General features: G+C 38.0%; 2 protein-coding genes across 13 annotated transcripts in view; one reads left to right on the forward strand and one right to left on the reverse strand.

Annotated features, from left to right (window-relative positions):
• Nucleotides 1-7,928, forward strand: part of mitd1 (MIT, microtubule interacting and transport, domain containing 1) — a 22,311-nt gene extending 14,383 nt beyond the window's left edge. For 7 of the 8 annotated variants that reach the window (XM_059964480.1, XM_059964477.1, XM_059964473.1 and 4 more), the window contains 2 exons: nt 433-493; nt 4,028-7,928. In XM_059964480.1, the coding sequence (XP_059820463.1) occupies nt 433-493; nt 4,028-4,123 (157 nt within the window). In that variant the 3' untranslated portion in view covers nt 4,124-7,928. The remainder of the gene's footprint in view (nt 1-432; nt 494-4,027) is intronic. The other variant, XR_009511191.1, reaches the window with a different exon arrangement.
• A 133-nt stretch (nt 7,929-8,061) lies between these two features.
• LOC132391382 (BTB/POZ domain-containing protein KCTD21-like) lies at nt 8,062-13,024 on the reverse strand. 5 transcript variants are annotated; one of them, XM_059964483.1, is made up of 2 exons: nt 13,001-13,024; nt 8,062-9,086 (listed from the first exon to the last, which is right to left on the reverse strand). In XM_059964483.1, the coding sequence occupies exon 2, from the start codon at nt 9,049-9,051 to the stop codon at nt 8,269-8,271; it is 783 nt and encodes a 260-aa protein (XP_059820466.1). In that variant the 5' UTR covers nt 9,052-9,086; nt 13,001-13,024; the 3' UTR covers nt 8,062-8,268. The 5 variants fall into 5 exon arrangements, with proteins under 5 accessions (XP_059820466.1, XP_059820464.1, XP_059820467.1 ...); XM_059964481.1 differs by lacking the exon at nt 13,001-13,024 and adding an exon at nt 12,893-12,978; XM_059964484.1 differs by lacking the exon at nt 13,001-13,024 and adding an exon at nt 12,955-12,976.
• Nucleotides 13,025-17,884: the final 4,860 nt, after the last annotated feature.

Below are 17,884 nucleotides of genomic sequence, written 5' to 3' on the forward strand. Positions count from 1 at the left end.
ACACTTGCAGTATTGATGTAATCTGTTCAATATGTAATAGCATTTAATTATATTAATACATGGACTTTAGCTATGTTTTTCTACATTAAGTAGATTTCTGTACAAGGTAATAATTAGATGTTATCGACATTCTGCTTCCATTGTTCGTAATCCCTTCAGCAACCTTTAATGTGAAATGAATGTAGACTAATAGAAGTAAATATACCCCACATTATAAATTGTAGAAAATAACTTCTAGAACGTGATTGGTATATCTATAGGTTTCTTATTTTATTTTCCATATGTAAAGTAAATCTCTTATAATTGATGTTTTAATGTTCTTTGTGCTATAATTTTGATAAGAACATTAAGTATACATTTTAAATTACTCTTCAGAAAACTACCTTTTTTAAAATAAGAAGTGTGTAATTGTAACATTTTTATTCATGCCAGATTCAACAATGGGTGGATGATCAAGATCGGGAGAGGATTAGATTACTTTAAAAAAACAAAGGTTTGTTTCTTGAAGGAAGGCTGACCATTAAAAGAACACAATTTCTGACTAAACTGAATGCTCATATTTCTACATATTTTGGGTCAGGTATTTTTGCAGAAATTTACCATCCTTCAAAATTTGACTTTTTGCTGACGGCCTGATTTTCTTTTACTGCCTTTAGCAGAACTAGTGGTTGAGAAAGTGGTTGAGTGATTGAGAAATGGAACTTAATGTCAACTCTGATTTCAAAACCAGGTTTATCAAAAGGAGTTGTAGCTCGTACTGTAGAACTTATTTGGCCTGCAGTCCCAGATTTTCATTTTGCATGCATGTATTCAAGGAGCTACTGTTCTGTATTAACACTGTATTATTTGAGAAGAGATAACTACATTTACAAGAGAGTATTGTTTTGGATGAGACTTTATTCACAATGAGACTGGGGTACGAGTCCAAACAGAGAGGTTATCAGAAATGGGGATGATGTAGACAGACTGGCAGGATCATGCTGATGGTTAGCCAACAGGAGTGTAGAATACCAGCAAATAACTATCAGTGGGGGCACTGGGAACACAACCCTTAGATTCTCATGTCTGCTCTGCACTAGTAACCACATTACCTCAAATCATGGGGCTAGCATGGGGAAGACCAACTCAAAGGTTGGGTTAAGCATGATCCAGTCTGATGAATCACATTGGAGTTTTGAATTCTGATCAAAGCACCAATGATACCGGGGCAGATTTACCCTGAACAGATAACACATAATAGAAATGGAATGGACACTGCAGGGAAAGATAAGCTAATTAATATACAAATATCAGATAATACAGAACATGTTCAGCTTGTGCACAAGATTGTCCGCTGTTGAACTGAACAAACTTCTATTCTTCTATCCCATTTTCCCCGTGATGCCGTAGGGTTAAATTATATCTTTTATTTCAGCAAGAAAGCAGACTTCGTGGAAAGCAACTCTGCTTTCTCTGCATAGTGAAGTTCTTCTTTCTAATTCCTCGTGATATGATTAGTTGACTTGTATCTCATGATTAACTGGGAGAAACCTTGCTTTCCAGTTGTACCTTGATGCTGGTTATGAACAAGACATTAAAGGAGGCAGATCAGGTAATGGTCAGAAGCATTTAGAAAGGGAAATAAGAAATAAATCTATCAGAATTATCAAGAGGCACACCTGAAAGGTGAGGATCTCTGGCAGCATGAAAGAATATAACTACTTCATACTTTATTTATAAAATGTTTTATTTCTAAATTAATTATCATGTATTTCAAAGCTTTTTAGGCATAGAACAAACATTTAAAAATTAAACAATCTCTTTCACCATTATCTTTATTGTTGAAAAATATTTAGTATGTCTCATATCTCACTGGCATTTGAGTGTGACAAATATATTTTACAGTAACTGCCTTTTTTTAATCCAGTTAACCTTAAGATCAGTTACTTACATCCTATTACTTTCATGGCTTAATTTAAACAAATTCATTTTGAAACATTTTTCTCATTAATTTTGCTGGTGGTTGATACAAATTTGGTTCCAATGAAGTTACCATCTGATTGCAAATTAAGTCACTTCCTTATGGGTTGACTGACTCGGTGCCAATAACAATATTCCATTCCAATGTGAAGCTCTGTTTACATATTAAGTGGAGAATTAATAGGCAACATAAGTAAAATATAAACTGCTAGAAGTCAGCAGGTTTGACTGTATCTGTGAAGGCAAAAGAGCGGTTGATAACTTGGGTCAAGACCCTCTATCAGGACTGAGTGTAGAGGGAAGAGAGCCGGTGTATAGAAGTAAAAAGGAGGGGTAAGGCAAAGGGTGGGAGGTGACAAATAAAATCAGATTTCAGGGCCGGGGGTGATGGGGAGAGAGAGCCAAGAGAGGGATTGGGGATTGTTGAAACAGAGGCTGGTAGGTGATAGGTGGAACTAGATAATAGAGGGATGATGGATAAACAGAACCAGATGCTTAAGGGGAAAGGAAAGGTTGAGGTAGAGGGACAGCCCAATAGTTTGAACATTTAATTTAACAAATTCCCTGTGCTCTTTATGCAGCCACCAATCCACCTACAGTAGAGTTTATCCCCACCACCACCACCATCTCCACCCTTATTACCAAGATTAATCACTCTCTCCACCTGCTCATCATCCACAAACCTCTATGGGTTTCTTCTTCCTTGGTTCAACTTTTCCTGTCATTCATCCTCTTTCCCCCCCCAAACCCCAGCCCACTCAGTCTGGTGCCATCTGCTCATACCTCCCTTATCTGCTTCCACTTACTACCTCTAGCCTCTACTCTTTCCCCCCCTCACCTGGCTACCTCTCTTTAAGATTGTCTTCCTTTACTTATGTTTCTGGTTATCGCCTACCTGCCCCCATCTCTACTCTTTTCTCCCTCATCTGGCTCCACCTTCTTAAAATGTTCTTCATTTTCTTTATGTTTCCACTCATCACCTAGCAGCCTCTTGTTGTTACACAGCCCATCATCCACCCCACCCCCCCCACATTTGGTTCCATCTATCATCTACTAATCTGTTCCACCCTTCCTCAATTCTATATATAGGCTTTCTTCCCTCTACATTCTGTCTTGACCTAAAACATGAAACATTCCTTTGTCTCCACAGATGCTGCTGATCTGCTGAGTTCTTCCAGCAATTTATCATTTTTTGCTCCAGATTCCATCATTTGCAGCCGCTCATGTCTTCCAATAACCTGTATCTTATTTCCATACGACATGGGAGCAGAATTGGGTCATTTGACCCATCGAGTCTGCTCCACCATTCAATCGTGGCCCCACCTCCTCAGTCTCATTCCCCATAACCTTTGATGCCATGTCCAATCAAGAACCTATCAATCTCTGCCTTAAATATGACCTGGCCACAGCCGCCTGTGGTAACAAATTTCAAAGTAGGTTGAAAAGGCAGTACTTAGTTTTTTCATGAAAGATATGAAGTAATAATGCAAAGTACATACAATCCAACAAAGGTGAAATTAAACAATATCCCCTGTACATCCAAGACATGACTTCTGGCAGACACATCTTCCAGTATTTAGAGATATATGTGAATCAAAGATTTCCCAATACAGAATATCAGCTATTTTCCTGGATACTCAGTATACAAATTATATCTTATATTTGATTTTGTGTAACCAACTTTTACCCAAGGGTATGTTAATTATTATTTTTTAATCCAAAATAATTGTTTCTGCAAACCTTGAGTGGAGAATCATCAACCATCCTAAACTAGTTTTATTTGGTGTATTTAGCTGAATCATTTGAGCAACCTGACTCATCAAGTGCATAAAGGAGAAATTAGTGAGAGCATAAATGATAAATGGAGAAAAGAATAGCAAAGAAGAGGGGGAGAAAATGGAAAAATAACCATCAGCAATCTGACAGCCACCAAATTGGTGATTGAGACAATTTGGTCAATTTATCACACAACTGTCTCTTTAAATCAAAAGTACTAAAAATGGTGAGATTTAATTTTATTTTAAGCTAACAAATAATTTTAAAGATAATTTTCATGTTTTGTCTCCAGGGCCGATTTTCCATTGGTTACTGTGATTTTGACCTGAGACACTGTCATGAAACTACAGTCGACATTTTCCATATCAAGCATACAAAGAATTCATAATGAGAAGAAACGACTATTCTGATAATTTTATTACCATTATGTTTGAAAGTTATGTTGAAAAGATTTAAATATTTTGTAATTATTAAGTTACTATCACTTGAATACTTGGCACACTAAAGAAGTGATTTCTTATGACAATAAACTGAAGATACTGAATATAACAATTTTTCAGTTTTTGTTTCGAACATTTAATAGTTTAGTTTACATCTGATAACAGTTTTGTCTTACAGCTCCATGTTAATGTTTGGCTACTATACACACATACTTCGTGCACAAGCAGTAAGGTAAAGAATGAGCAATTTTAATAAGGTCGATTACAACAATGCTGGAAATTGATCACATGCTGTTCCAAAAGCATTACTTTCATTTGATATACATTCTCAGGTCAGCTTTACACAGCTTGTACAATACAAAAATATTAAATGCATATTCATATTTAATCTGCAAACATGCAGTAATTTAACAAAAGTGGTAATAATGACCACAAATCATAGTTAAAGAAAAATGGCAGGTCTTCAGAAGGCTCTCAATTGGCCTGTATTTTTCTTGTTCAACTAAGACTTTGTTAGATAGTTTAATTTTTCAAGTCTCCATTTGTAATAGCAACAAGTAAACACCATTATACTTATTTTAAAATTTTCATTGAGGAAGAAGAGCATGAAAGAAAATAATTTTACTGTGGATTCTTTTGACTTTCAAGAGTCAATTTGATACTAGAGTCATTACCGTTAGCTATTAAAAACATCTTTAACCACAGAGGATTGGTTCATACCTCAATGTAGATGCGCAAATATGAAGGTAAATCATTTAAAATATGCGGAGAAAATAAATGTTCATGATTTTCCAAGTGGCCATTAACTTACATCTTGTACGTACACAAGCATTGATCCAGCAGGGGTGGTGAACCTATGGCACTCATGCCCATGGGGGCACGTGCAAAAATTTTGTTGAAACGCAATAAACAGTGCCACCTCTTGATTCTTTAAACCCCGTCCACAATAATAAAAAATACGTACAATTTTTCTTTACTTCCAAATGAGGCAGTGAATGCTCTTTTTTTTAACAACCCCAGTGTAGCGCAACATTTTCACAGGAAACATCTCACCAGCTTGGCACCAGCTAAGCAGTTGTGAAAACATGTGATATTGGATGATACGTTTTGAAATTCTCACAGACCTGGTGTAGACATTTGTGCTTGGATAGTAAACAGTTACAGTAACAATACTACAGTACTTAGAAATGTTACTTCACAATTGTCTTTAAAAGATTAATAATTTTTTAACTTGTTTTCTAAAGTGGTTCATTTATTTCAATCTATCTCTGTTATACTTTTATTAATAGTAAAACACTGAATACACATAAATAAACAACAGGACTCATGAATACACATTAATAAACAACAGTGCTCAATTTGAGCACGATCTTGAAAAGGTTCACCACCCCGGCACTACAGAATAGTTTCAACAACTGTTGAAAATTTTTAAAGATTTGTTTTTTTAAATAGTAAGATGCTCGAATGCCACGCAATCTTTCAGGCACTGGTTAAATTTGATTCAAAAATGGCAATGCTTTAGCAATGTTTAAGTTATTCTACTTGAAGCAAAAAGTATTGCAACAGTTAGGAGCAACTCACCAGAACTTCAAATTCTCAGCAGCATTCCCATAACAAGAAGTCCCTTAACCATATTATTGGAGCTAGATATACAGTAGATATTGGACAGAATACGCAACGGCATTTGTCACCAAACAAGAAACAAATTCTCCATGCAGGAAAACCTCTTAGCCACTTCCACAAATGGAGAAAAAGCAGACAGCCCAGTGGTAGGCCCACTCCAAAGCACAACAATGAAGATCAGCCCGTCTATATAGAGCAATTCATAACAAAAACGTAACATTTTAATCTATCAACTGTATCTTCAATTTTAATGAGGCCCATTAAATGAGTTGGACTACCACTGAATGCTTCAAGTAAATTACATCTGATGTATTATTTTACTTCTTTAGTTTGCCATAAGAACTTCATCATAAGGAACATTTGCCCATGTCTTTCACAAACGTACTTTTCAATTGAGCAATTATAACATGTAAAAATGTCATGATTTGTTGAACTGGTTTTCAACCTTAAGACTGTTTAATATTTCTTAATTGATAATCTTACTTTTTTGGAACACTCAAATATGAAATAATATACTTATGTTATATTACAGCATTAATTCCAATTTCTACTTCATTTTCATAATAATTGAACAAAATATCTGATCTTTTCCAAATATTAGGATCATATATACATAGAGCTTGGAAACAATTCTTTCAATTCACTGAGTGCACGCTGACTGCAAACTCCCCTGAATCACTAATGCTAAATTGTTCCTTTTTCCTTCTCATCAATTTCCCTAGAGTTCTACCGCTCACCTATACACAAGGGGCAGCCTGGGGAAGCCCACCCCATCACAGGCGGAATGTGCAAACTTCACACAGAGAGCACCAGATGTCACTGGAACTAGGAGGCAGTAGCTCTACCATCGACACCACAGTGATGTCCTCATTAAAAGTTATATCTGTTATATTGCCCTAATTTTTTTCAGTTTGCTGAAAGAATTCCCACATGAGCAACATTTATACACACACACACCTGTTCTTTATGGGTTTAGTTCCAAGTATACAAATATACACACTTCATGCAAAAGTTCACAAAATAATCTAATTTTATCTGAATTTATTAGATTAACTGACAGTCTCTATTCGCCCATTCTTGTCTGACTGCTGTCCTTTCAGTTCCTATTGTACATCTCTGTCATCCTTGCCTGCTTATGATCTCTTCCCTGTTGCTTAATGACTTGTTCACCTCCTGGAAAAAAACACTCTGTCAACTGTTCTCTTTGTAGTTTTAGATATTACTTCTGTAACTTGTTAGCTTTGCAATATAGTTTAGCCTTTCTTCATTAAATCTGGCTTGATTACATTAATTTCTTTCCACAGTCAAATCCTCCCCGTATTTCAGAATTGCGTTCTACAACAAACCTTTCCATCTCAAAGAACAAATGGATGACAACTTCAATAATGCACAGCTGCTTTTGCCATCATTTATCCCAATTAGCTCCACACTTACTCTGCAGTACCACTTCCGCATTTTTAACTCCACTCACTGAAAGGCAACTTTGAATACTTTTGGGACTCCTCAAGTTAATTTACAATTTTTCAGGCCACCTCACCAACATTCTTGATGATCTTCTTTGCTGAAGCACCATGCCTATTACTTTAAAAACTGCTATTTTCAACCTCTAGCATAAAAAAAACTTAACAGTCTCTACTTATTTTTCCAGGAAAATTATATTTTGCCTTTTCATAAGCCAGTACTAATGTTTGTTGCCATTGTTAATGGAAGTTACTTCCAACTTATGATCAGAAATAATAATTTGTTTCATTGCATTTTCTCAAACAGGATCTCATCCCTTATTTCCAGGAAATCTCAACTGCTACTTCTATGTTCTTATTACAAGTCCAGTATCCATCTAAATCTGCATAGACCATATTTCTTGTAGCAGTTACTACAACTTATCAGGAATGTCTAATCACATAATATTTTGTAGTTATAAAATAATTTTATAAAATATATCATGACACTAGAATCAAGTGTTCAATCAGTAAATATCTGGTAAGTTATCCTGTTTCTATTTTCTTTGATATCTATACAATATCTGAATCATGGATGTTAAGAAATATATTCATTTATTCATCACAAATTGTGAAAACTTCTTTATAAAAAATCTTGTGATTTTTTTTTGCAACCCTTCGGCTGAAGCATGATACATAGGCCAAAATGATGGGTGATAGTTCTTTTATAAGTTAAACAATTGCAGTGTCATTAGAAGTATTTTTTCAAAGCTATACATTTCATTTCAAAATTATTTATACAATACCTCAGTAATTGTAAAAGCTGGGGTAAAAATAAATTGTTGGAATTTGCCAATATCATCACAAAATAAACTATCACATAGATTACATTGGTGAGCTCTTATTACTCAGGTTTAGTAAATGCAGCAATTTAACTTAAAGTGCCATATAGTTTAGGACAAAAATAATTTAAGGCTTTTACTGTTACACAGTAATACAAGTACAATTATCAATACTTTAGGAGAAGTTTTCTATTTATATCGGACTAGACGAAGTACCTTGTAATTCATGAAATCAGAGGAATCTGGCTGTAGTGAATCTACATGGAATCCATCACTCATTGCTGTTTTTAGCACTTCCTCCACAAACAACTGAAAGTTATTAACTTGCTCATTTGTAGGCACAATCCAAAGTCTTTTTAAATGTTGCTTTGTGTATTCATCTTCAGGCAGCACTGCCACATGTCCAACCCACTGTAATGTCAAATGGTGTGGATCCTTTATCTCATAGCCAATTGGTAAAAGTTTACCGTTAACAAAGTAACAAAACTTGGAGCTCAAATACTTCAAGAATTCAGCTGATGTGCAAAATATGTTGGCATCAAAGACCTCTGTACTACATGAGGTTAGGTTGTACATTTGTGGGGCTGGTTTAACAGTGAAGTACACAGTCTGCAGTCTCTGGTCCAGAGTAATGTTGAGCATTGCATTCCTTTCCGCCTTGGCAATTTCAGACTCTCTCTCCTGTAAAGCCTCGATTAAAGGCTGGATCTGGTAAAAGTCAGCTTCTCTCTTCAAAAGCCTAACTTCTTGAAAATCATCTGGGAGGTCGAGGTTTGATGTGCGCAAAAAATTTAGAATATATCGAAATATTTTCCCATCTCTGTCAATGAAGTAATTACCGTGCTGATCACTAGTTGAGGGCATTTTCCCACTGAACATTACACCCAGCATCGAGTCTGGATATCGTGTTAAAGTTGCCAGAGAACTGGTATACAATTTTCCTCCTACATTTAATGTTATAGGCTCAGACATATTGAATTGATACTGTAATCTTAATTTCCTATAATCTGTGTCACAGAAGGAGACAAAAAGAGAAAAAGATTTTATGAAACAGTACTTAATGCAAAGATCAAACATACTCCGCACCACACATAAAGTACTGTTTCTAGCCTCCATACATTTTTTCCTTTTATGTGAATGCTTTGTTTCTTTATTTTATTGGCAACAACATATAGAATGATTTATTTTCCCAACATAGCTGGAAGGATAAGAGATCGGTTTTGTTGCAGATACCATCTTACATGGCTGATAATGTTGAACACCTCTTCTAATTTTGCAGAGCATTCTTATATTATGAAATGATTAACTAAAGGAGGACATTTGGAAAAAGGGAATGCAAGTTTCAATATCGGTAAAGGAGGGAATACATTTTGCCGAAAAGGTTGACATAACTAAGGAAATGTTAGATTGAATGTGGTTGGAATTAAAGTTATCTTTATATATTATCAGATTGTGGTAAGGAAATAAGAGAGGAACTCTGTGGTCAGATTACACACAGAGGAATTACTACAGAGACACGTGATTGCAGATGCTGGAAAATAGAGTAAAATAATAACCACTGTAATAACTCAGCAGAATGAGCAACATTCTTCGAAGTAAAGGTTGCATGGAGCGTCTCAACCTGAGATGTTAATCAAAATTATTATAGTCAGTTTTAATTATTGATTTGACCACTGGTACAGAATTTAAATAGAGAAAAAGAAGAAAGAGGAATAGAATTTCAAAAGATGCAAAAGCTTCTACTTTAAGCCAATAAGGTGGCAGGGCTGGGTCTCATTTTGAATTATTGAAAAGATGAGGCTGAATATGAAACAAGGAAAATCATTCTCCAAATCATGGTCACTACTTGATCAAAGTCAAAACAGACTAGTTCACAATACTTTTTAAATGGGTGAGCAGCTAACTAGGGCATAGTGAAAAAAGAAATTGTCACTAAGTACCGACAATTCTCGTCAGTAAATCATCAAGAAGTAATAAAACTGATGAAAGTAGAGTGGTGGATTTGGTGTATATCGATCTTAGTAAGGCATTTAATAAGGTTCCCATGGAAGGCTTATGAGGCGTGGGATCCCTGGAAAGTTGGCAGCATGGATTTGGAATTGGCTAGGCCACAGATGCTAGAGGATAGTAGTAGATAGAGTGTATTCTGTCCGGTGGTCCACGACTGACAGTATTCTGTAGGAATCTGTTCTGAAATCCCTGCCCTTTCTGAGTTTTATAAATGACTTGCTTGAGGAAGTGGAAGGGTGGGTCAGTTAAGTTTGCAGATGACAGAATGGTGGGTGCTATTTTGGATAGTGTAGAATGTTTTTATGAGTTATAAATGACACTCGGGATGTTAGAGCTGAGCTGAGAAGTGAGATGTGATACACTTTGGAAGGTTGAACTTACAGGCATAACAAAGTTAATGACAGGATTCTTAGCAGCATGGAAGAAGCAAGTAGAGGCTGATACATTAGAGACACAGGAGAATCTTAGGCATAGGGATGGAAGGTAAAAAAAGCATTATGGGCTATGTGGCAGGGAAGGTTAAATTGATCATGGAGTAGGTTAAAAAGTTGGCACAACATCATGGACCATAGGGCCATGTTCTCTAATACAAGCAAAATCTCAATAAACCTCTTCTCCACACTCACAAAGTTTACACAGCTTTCGTATAATGTTGCAACCACACACTTTTTAATTGTGGCTTCAAAATGTTATTCAACTGCAACACAGCTTACCAAGTTTTATATTCAATATCCTGACTGGTGCAAGCAAGTATTCCATACACCTTCTATACCACCCATGTACTATTGTTGCCACTTTCAGGGAGCTATATGGACTGCACCCCAACATCCCTTCTAGGAGTCCTGCCATTTACAATGCTGTTACATTTGATCTCCCAAAGTGCATTACTGTACATGTCTATGTTAAATTCCATCTGCCATTTTCCTGCCAACATTTCCAACTGGTGCCAAATCGTTTGGCAAGCTTCCTCACTATCCACAATTCTATGAATTTCTGTGTCATCTGCAAACTCACTACATAGACCACCTACATATTTGTCCAGATAATTTACATACTTCACAAATATCAAAAGTCGAAACACCCCTCAATGTCATAGCCCTCCAGTCAGAATTGTACTCTCTGCCATGACACTTTGTCTTCTATGAAGAAGCCAACATTGAATCTAATCCACCAAGTTTCCATGAATCCCACATGGCTTAACCTCCTGGATCACCTTACCACATTGGAAACTTTACTGAATCCATGCATACAATATCCACCACCCTGGGTCATCATTCATCTTCGTCACCTCCCCAAAAAAATTCAATCTAGTTTGTAAGACATGGTGTCTCCATGTTGACTATCCCCAAAAAGTCTATGTTTCTGCAACTGCGAGTAGATTCTGTCCCCAAGAACCTTCTCCAATAATTCCCCAACCATTGATGCAAAGCCCTCCAGTATAAATTTCCTGGTTTGTCTCTAGTGCTCTTAAATAAAGGAAGAAGATTTAGCTATTCCCCAGTTGATTGAGACTTCATTTGTGACTAAAGTCACAAAGACCTTTGTTAAGGCCCAGCAATCTCCTCATTGCCTCAATAATCTGGGATAAATTAATCAGCCCCCATGGACTTACAAGCCACATATGTTCTTCAGGAGCCCCCAATAACTCTTCCTCCTCCTTGAGATCAACCTGCCCTAGAATATCAATATAACCCTCCCCGATCTCATTCTCCTCCATGTTCTTCCTCTTGGGGAATACTGACATTTGGTAACTAGCCCACTTACTCTCTCTCGTTACCTTCCTGTTTTCAATGTATCTATAATATAGCTTGGGATTCTATTTAATCCAACTTGCCATATACATTTCATGGTCCCTTTTAGAATTCCCGATTCCCTGTTTAATTTCTATTGTTTTTCCTTCGTGTCCCTTCAAGGCCCTCTCTGGTTTCAGCTTTTTAAATCTTACACGTGCTTCCTGAATTCTCTTCTTGACTAAATTTACATCTCTTTACAACAAAGGATTATGATTTATTATTTATATTTTTCTGGGATTATATCTGGGAAGTACAAGCAAAGAAAAATAAGGCTACATGCTTCAAAAAAAAGGTTCACGATAAACCTAAAATCAACTGTATTTCGCAGTTCAATTCTATGTATCTAAAGTCACTTCATGAAATACAACCTTTCTCTCACAGACCTCTTCATTTTTAAAAAAAAAATTAACCATTTCTCATGTTCAATAAATTACAAGTGGTACCATTCCATCTTAATAAGAGAAAAAAAACAAACAGTTGTCAATATTCAATAAGAGTCAAAATGTGGCCTCGAGGCTATACATCTGTTGCAACAAGGTTAAAACAAAAAAAAAACTCAGCTTCTGTGACAACTGTTAATATATTTAGTACATTCATTTATGTTCTTCTTAAAGGAGGCTTTGATTGATAAGCGGTACTCTAACTTCAAACGACTATCAAATTCTTCCAGTAGACATTCCATAAAGTATCAGGTTAACACAAAGCAGAAATCTTATTTCCAAAGTTTATTCTGCTGGCCAATGTCATTTCTGCATTTCAGCGGCTAAATATTAAACTAGGTAAACAAATACATGTCAAAACTCAACTTTAACGCAGCATATACTTTCTAAACAATCAACAGTCGTGACCTCCCAGTGCGCTCTGAATCTGTTTTCGTCTCCACTACTTTAATCGTGAAAGCATAATTTTCGCTGACAGCGGATATGTTATGTAAAAAAAACCTTTCCGATTGAAACGCACTTAATGCAGAAGATTACGACACTATTCGAAAATGCACTTTTTACTGCAACCTTGTCCTGAATCAGCGCTCCCGCGAGCACAACATCGCCAAACACTGCGAAGACGAGCGCACCTGCGAGCCACACAATCCTGCATTCCGCACAGTGCACGCCACTCACCTTGCTTCAACCCAACTTCGTGACGAGTCCGTGGTGGAAGCTGGTAGCGCATCGACGTCCGGACTTTGTAGTTTTATGTCAGTGTTTTTACGTGACTTTCCCTAAGCCTGATCCAATAACGAACCACAACTCCCAGATTGCAAAGCAGCACACATGCGCATTACCATGTGGATGGCTGTAATCAGCATTGAACCTAATGCAGTTCTTTCGTTTTCTATGCTGGGTTCATGAAACTCAACAGGCTTGTTTTGCTGGATTCATGAAGCAATACTTAAGTCACCCCCCCCCCCAAACAAAATGTCTAAAAGAGAAAAAGCAGTATTAAAAGAGAAAAGCTGAGTTAATATTTCAGATCAATGAAATAATTCTGAGCTATATTATTCTTTCATCAAAATTGATCAAAATGAAATCATGATAATTTATGTTTAATATTTAAATCCATTACAGTGTTTAAGAGTTGGACATGAAATTGGAATTGCTAGTTATTTAAAAGCCAACGGATCCAATTAACTGTGAGAAACTGGATACAACATTAGCTCAGTGTTAGGAAGAAAAGGAAATGGTTAACATGTTTTTTGTAACCAGTAGTTAAGTTACAAGTTGAGTTACATGGAGCTCAATTGGAGACGTGAATGAGACTTCAATATAACTATGAGGAAACTTTAAGACTGAAGGAAAATATGGATTGTCAGTTGTATAGACAAGTGACAAATGCAGAAGTAGACAGTTATATCTTTGGAAGATTTATGACATGGAAAGAAACTTCTAGCTCATTGGTATTTTGATGCTGTTGGTGTCCTTGGGTTCCAGGCCATGAAGATTATAGGTTTGGAATGGATTGTTGAAGAAGACTTTGTTTAGTCACTGTAGTGCATTTGATGGTTGGTGTTGAGTGAAACAAATGCTTAGGGTTCAAAGTTCAAAGTAAATTTACTATCAAAGTATCCACATGATACCTTGAGATTCATTTCACCTTGAGGTGTGGCAGGGCTTGAATACTAATACCTCATTAATTTAAATCATTCAACATAGGCGATAGCAGGGCTTTGCCTCCAGAAGGACTCAATGCCTCCTATGCTCACGTTGACCGTCAAAGGAAAGAGGAACCTTCATGAACTCCAACAGCCCCTGATGATCCTGTGATTTCAGTATCTGAGGCAAACTTGTGAGCACCCTCAGGAGTATGAAGCCACAAAAAGCATCTGGCCCAGAAGGGGTACCTGGCCAAATACTAAAGACCTGTGCTGGGGTGTTCACCGAGATCTTTTGCCTCTCACTTTGGCAGTCTTTACCTCCCTGCTTCAAGCAGGCTTCAATTATACTTCAATTAAGAAGAAGATGGCTACCTGCCCCAGTGACTATCATCCAGTAGCACTTGCATCCACAGTGATGAAGTGTTTTGAGAAGTTGGTGATGAAACACATCATCTCCTGCCTAAGAAGCAACTTGGATATGCTCCAATTTGTCTGCTGGAGCAACACGTCCACAGCAAATGCCATCTCATTGGTTCTTTTCTCAATCCTGAAACAGCAAAGATGCATACATCAGGATGTTCTTTATCAACTACAGCTCAGCATTCAATGCCATCATCCCCTCAAAACTAATCAATAAGCTCCAAGACCTTGGCCTAAATACCTCCTTTTGCAATTGGATTCTGGAATTCCTCACTTGTAGCCCCTAGTCAGTTCAGATTGGCAACAACATTTCCCCAATCTCCACCAGCTCAGGTGCACCACAAGGCTGGGTACTTAGCCCCCTGTTCTACTCATTTTACACTAATGACTGTGTGGCTAAGCGCTGCTCCAATTCCATATTCAAATTTGCTGATGATACCACCGTCACAGGCAAAATCGAAGGTGGTGATAAAACAACATATAGGAGGGAGATTGAAAATCTGGCTGAGTGGTGCCATAACAACAATCTCTTACTCAAAGTCAACAAGACCAAGGAGCTGCTTATTGATTTCAAAAGAAGGAAACCAGAGGTCCGTGTGCCAGTCCTCATAGAGGATCGGAGGTAGAGAGGATCAGCAACTTGAAATTCCTCATTGTTATTTTTTCGGAGGACCAAGCACGTAAGTACAATTACAAAGAAAGCACACCAACGCCTCTACTTCCTTAGGAGTTTACATAGATTTGGCATGACACCTAAAACTTTGACAACTGCTGTGGACATGTAGTGAAGAGTATGTTGACTGGCTGCATCACAGACTAATATGGAAACACTAATGCCCTTGAATGAAAAATCCTACGAAAACCTGGTGGATATGAACCACTCCATGGCTAGACCTCTCCACTATTGAGCACATCTAAGTGAAACACTGTCATAGAAGAGCAACAGGCATCATCTGGGACCCCCACCACCCAGGACATGCTCTCTTCTCACTGCTGTCATCAGGAAGAAAGTGCAGGAACCTCAGGACTCACACCACCAGGTACAGGAAGAGTTATTACCCCTCAGCCATCAGGCCCTTGAACTAAAGGGGATAACTTCTGTTACGGTTATTATTTAATGGATTTATTGAGTATGCTCATAATAAAATTAATCTCAGGGTTGTATATGATGACATATGCATTTTGATAATAAATTTATTGTGAACTTTGAACTTTTTGCAGGCATTTACAGAAAAAGAAATATAATAGAATGTTACATAAATCTATACATAAACAAGGACTGACAAACAACCAGTTGTTCAAATAAAGAAAATATTGAAAACATGAGTTTTAAAGCACTTGAGTCATAGAATCAGTTCAACGTAGTGGAGAATGAAGTTATCCATGCTGGTTCAGGAGCCTGATGGTTGTTAGGGTAATACCAAGGTGGTGTGGGACCTAAGGGTTCTGTACCTGCTGCCCAATAGTAGTAATGAAAAGAAGGCAATGCCTAGATTGTAGGGGTCTTTGATAATGGATTCTGCTTTAACCATACAACAATTACAGCACGGAAACAGGCCATCTCGGCCCTTCTAGTCCATGCCGACGCTTACACTCACCTAGTCCCAGTGGCCCGCACTCAGCCCATAACCCTCCATTCTGTTCCTATCTTGGGGCAACACACCATGTAAACTTACTCATTAGTGGGGAGGGCTTTGCCTCATATATATTGTGTGCAGAAGTTCCCGAGGAGACACTGAATTGCACAAAGTTAGATACTTGAGAAGGACCGATAAAAGGAAGTTTTAGCAGAATGTCCACTGTGTGGGCACCAGTGTTAGAGTGGGGAGTTGAGGCTTTGGCTCATCGAGGGTTAGGAGAGGTGTGGACCATGTGGAGATTTTTAAATTTCTTTTTTATTGAACATTCAGAGCTGTGGGGTTCCCAAACAGGAATCTGGAATGCTCCTCTTGTGAGATGTGGGAAGACAGGGAGACCTTCAGTGTCTCTGATGACTACACCTGCAGGAAGTGCATCCAGCTGCAGCACCATGTCAAGGAGTTGGAGCTGGAACTGGATGAACTCCGGATCATTTGGGAGGCTGATTGGTTGATAGACAGGACATACAGGGATGTAGTTATGCCCAAGATGCAGGACATGGATAACTGGGAGGGGGAAAGGGTATAGGTAGCTTCTGTGGCTGTTCCCCTCAACAACAGGTGTATCTCTTTGGATACTGTTTGTGGAGGGGGCGGGTAGGAGATTGCCCTAGCAGGGGAAAGCCACAGCAGTTAGGTTCTGGTATTTGTTCATTTACAATCCTTCCCTTCTGAGTCTGGCTCCCTGGCTCAGAAGAGAATGGGGGAGAGGTAGTGATCGAGGATTTGTTGGTTAGGGGAACAGAAAGGAGATTCTGTGAACAAGAACAAGATTCCGTGAACAAGAACAAGATTCCCAGCTAGTTTTTTGCCTCCCAACTGTTAGAATGAGGGACATCTCGGATTGAGTGCACAGCATTCTTAAGGGGGATGGTCAGCAGCCAGTTGCCATGGTCCACGTTGGTACCAGTGACGTGGGTAGGAGAAATTGTCGGTTTTTCAGGGTGAGGCTCCTCATCAGGACAGTTGAAGGGGTCTCACCGTGAAATGCCGACTGTTTACTCTTTCCCATAGATGCTGCCTGGCCTGCTGAGTTCCTCCAGCATTTTGTGTGTGTTGCTTGGATTGGGACAAGTGGTTTTCTGACAAAGATGTACTTAGTAAGTGGGAGGCCTTCAGAGTGAATTTTTGAGATTACACAATAAAAAGCAAGGATAACAGGTTTAAGGAGCCTTGGCTTTTGAGAGATATTGAACCCCTGGTTAAGAAAAAAAAGGAGGTGCATAGCAGACATAGGCAGGCAGGAACAAATGAGGTACTTGAGGTGTATAAAAATGCAAGAGAACACTTAAGAAGGGAATCAGAAGGGCTAAAAGAAGACTGGAGGTTGTTCTAGTAGACAAGGTGAAAAAGAATCCAAGAGGACTTCTACAAATATATTAAGAGCAAAAGGATTGCAAGGGACAAGTTTGGCCCTCTGAAAGATCAAAGTGATAACCTATGCACAGAGCCGAAAGAGATGTGGGAGATCTTAAATGGATTTTCAACATATGTATATAATCAGGAGATGGACACAGAGTCTATAGATTTGAGTCAAAGCAGCAGAAAGGCCATGGACCCTACACAGATTACAAAGAAGGAATTGTTTGCTCTTTTGTGGCAAATTACAGTGGATAAATTCCCAGGGCCTGACAGTGTGATCCCTTGGACCCTGTGGGAGGTTAGTGCAGAAATTGCAGTGGCCCTAGCAGAGATAACTGTATTTAGCTACAGATGAGGCACTCGAGGATTGGATGATAGCTTATGTAGTTCCAAACAAGAGAAAATCTGCAGATACTGGAAATCCAAGAAACACGCACAAAATGCAGGAGGAACTCAGCAGGCCAGGCAGCATCTGTGGAAAAGAGTACAGT

The sequence above is a fragment of the Hypanus sabinus genome, chromosome 3 (assembly GCF_030144855.1).
Source record: "Hypanus sabinus isolate sHypSab1 chromosome 3, sHypSab1.hap1, whole genome shotgun sequence".
In the NCBI taxonomy this organism is placed as follows: domain Eukaryota; kingdom Metazoa; phylum Chordata; class Chondrichthyes; order Myliobatiformes; family Dasyatidae; genus Hypanus; species Hypanus sabinus.